The 2,623-nt window shown below is 56.1% G+C and overlaps 1 protein-coding gene across 1 annotated transcript in view; it reads right to left on the bottom strand.

The window, feature by feature from the left end:
• LOC106813841 (coatomer subunit alpha-like) overlaps positions 1 to 2,623 on the bottom strand; it is a 24,618-nt gene that overhangs the window by 15,732 nt on the left and 6,263 nt on the right. The window contains exons 9-11 of the mRNA XM_014818072.1: positions 1,634 to 1,875; positions 1,012 to 1,152; positions 512 to 678 (exon numbers count right to left, since the gene is read on the bottom strand). Coding sequence (XP_014673558.1) covers positions 512 to 678; positions 1,012 to 1,152; positions 1,634 to 1,875 — 550 coding nt within the window. The remainder of the gene's footprint in view (positions 1 to 511; positions 679 to 1,011; positions 1,153 to 1,633; positions 1,876 to 2,623) is intronic.

Genomic DNA, 2,623 nt, shown 5'->3' with positions numbered 1-2,623 from the left:
TCCCCCCTCCCCTCCTCCCTCCTCTTACTTGGTGGTGTAGACGAACACGCCGCTCTCGTCCCACGCCCCGCTCTTCACGCGCGCGTTCTCTCACCTCCTCCCCATCCTCTCCCCTCCACCCTCCCCCCTCTCTCTCCCTCCTCTTACTTGGTGGTGTAGACGAACACGCCGCTCTCGTCCCACGCCCCGCTCTTCACGCGTGCGTTCTCTCACCTCCTCCCCATCCTCTCCCCTCCTCTCTCCCCCCTTCCCCTCCTCCCTCCTCTTACTTGGTGGTGTAGACGAACACGCCGCTCTCGTCCCACGCCCCGCTCTTCACGCGCGTTCTCTCACCTCCTCCCCATCCTCTCCCCTCCTCTCTCCCCCCTTCCCCTCCTCCCTCCTCTTACTTGGTGGTGTAGACGAACACGCCGGTCTCGTCCCACGCCCCGCTCTTCACGCGCGCGTTCTCTCACCTCCTCCCCATCCTCTCCCCTCCTCTCTCCCCCCTTCCCCTCCTCCCTCCTCTTACTTGGTGGTGTAGACGAACACGCCGGTCTCGTCCCACGCCCCGCTCTTCACTCGCGCGTTCTCGTGGATGGCGCACAGTGTCTCCATGCGGCGGTTGCAGATGGTGATCAGGTGTTTGCCGAGCAGCGAGACGTGCGTCATGTCCTGCGACCAGATCACGTAGCGCACCTGCGTGTCGTAAGAGAGAAGGACGTTAATGCTAGGTCACGTAGCGGGAAGAAGGAGCTCTTCTTTCAAGGAAGGCTTCATCATCATCATTCATCAAGAGCTTCATCACTAGATCATGTAGCAGCACGTTAATGCGAGATTAAATAACAGCATTTTAACACTATCTAGATCATGTAGCAGCATTTTAACACTAGAGCACTAGGACACCTTATGCAGGGAAAGCATTTTAACAATAGATTACAAATCAGTTTAAAATCGGCATCAGAAGCATTCGCGGATCATGCATCTAGGCACTCGCGGCGTGGGGAACGTGCGTTGCCGCCTCGCGCTCACCTTTGGCATCTTGACGGATGCTAGCGCCCTCTTCTGCTGGACGTCGAACAGCGTGATGGAGTCTGCGTCGCGCAGCAGGAGGCTTCCCGTTCCCGCGTAGAAGATGTCGTCGCAGTTCGGCGCCTGCACCTTCTTGCTCACCTGCGCGGAGGATGAAGATAGGGCTTCAGAATCAGCACCCGGCAGATAGGTGCGATATGATATGACTACTAGGCACTTAGGATATGACTACTAGGCACTTTAAAAAAAAAAACCTAACCCTAACCCTAACCCTAAAAAAAAAAAATTTTTATTAAATTAAAGTGCCTAGTAGTCATATCATATCGAACCTTTCTGCCTTCTGCCAGAATCACAACGCAGTTCACGGAAGGCATCCGTCTTGGGGTGCATTTCCGCGGCTTGAGGTTAAATCGAGATGGCGAGTTTCGGGACACGAATTTGAGTTGGTGTGGGAGGGGGGGAAGAGCTCATAGGTAAACATTGCCTTCAAAGGAGAGTCCCTAAAGCAAGTTTGTTGTCTTCTCATTGATACCCGAACCGTAATGTAATGATAACCGACTCGAGCGATACACGTCCCCCACCCTCATCCCGCACACGCAACCCTGTCGACTGTCCCACCGACCTCGTTCTTCAGGTTCTTGATGACGATGGCGTGCGTGCGGTCGAGCACGGCAAAGCGGTTTCGCGCCACCCACACGGCGGCGACGCCCGCGCTGCGCTTGCCCTCGGGCGCGTCCGGGTTCTGGGAGTCGGCGACGCGCGGCACCGCGTAGAGGTCGTAGGTCGAGTTGTCCTGGTTGGCGCCGCGGCAGCAGACAAGCACGGCGTTCTCCGCGGGGTTGTACGAGAGGCTGTAGAAGGTGCCTGCGGACGTACGAGAGAGATAGTAAGTGAGTGAGTGAGAGGGGGAGAGAGAGACAGAGAGAGAGAGAGAGAGGGGGAGAGAGAGAGAAAGAGAGAGAGAGAGAGTTGTCCTGGTTGGCACCGCGGCAGCAGACGAGAACGGCATTCTCCGCGGGGGTGTACGAGAGGCTGTAGAAGGTGCCTGCAGACGTACGAGAAAGATAGTGAGTGAGTGAGTGAGAGGGGGAGAGAGAGGAGAGCGAGAGAGAGAGATAGAGAGAGAAAGAGAGAGAGAGTGAGAGAGAGTTGTCCTGGTTGGCACCGCGGCAGCAGACGAGAACGGCATTCTCCGCGGGGGTGTACGAGAGGCTGTAGAAGGTGCCTGCGGACGTACGAGAGAGATAGTAAGTGAGTGAGTGAGAGGGGGAGAGAGAGAGACAGAGAGAGAGAGAGAGTTGTCCTGGTTGGCACCGCGGCCACATCATGCAACACATGCATATATACAAACCCACGCATGCACGACATGCACGCATACATATTACACAAAACATGCATGCATGCACGTTCCATGCACACAAATTGATCTCTGTGTCTCTGTCTCTCCCTCCATTCATTCCTCTACCCTCCACCCTTCTCTGCCTCCCTCCATCCCTCTATCTGCATCTCCCCCTCCCTCCATCCCTTCCTCCTCCCCTCCCTCTCTCGCCTCTATTTCTTCTCTCTCTCTCTCTCTCTCTCTCTCTCTCTCTCTCTCTCTCTCTCGTCCTCT

Source organism: Priapulus caudatus, unplaced genomic scaffold (assembly GCF_000485595.1).
Source record: "Priapulus caudatus unplaced genomic scaffold, Priapulus_caudatus-5.0.1 Scaffold834, whole genome shotgun sequence".
Taxonomy (NCBI): domain Eukaryota; kingdom Metazoa; phylum Priapulida; class Priapulimorpha; order Priapulimorphida; family Priapulidae; genus Priapulus; species Priapulus caudatus.
Note: the sequence above shows the minus strand (reverse complement) of the source record. Positions and strands in the feature narration are given on the sequence as shown.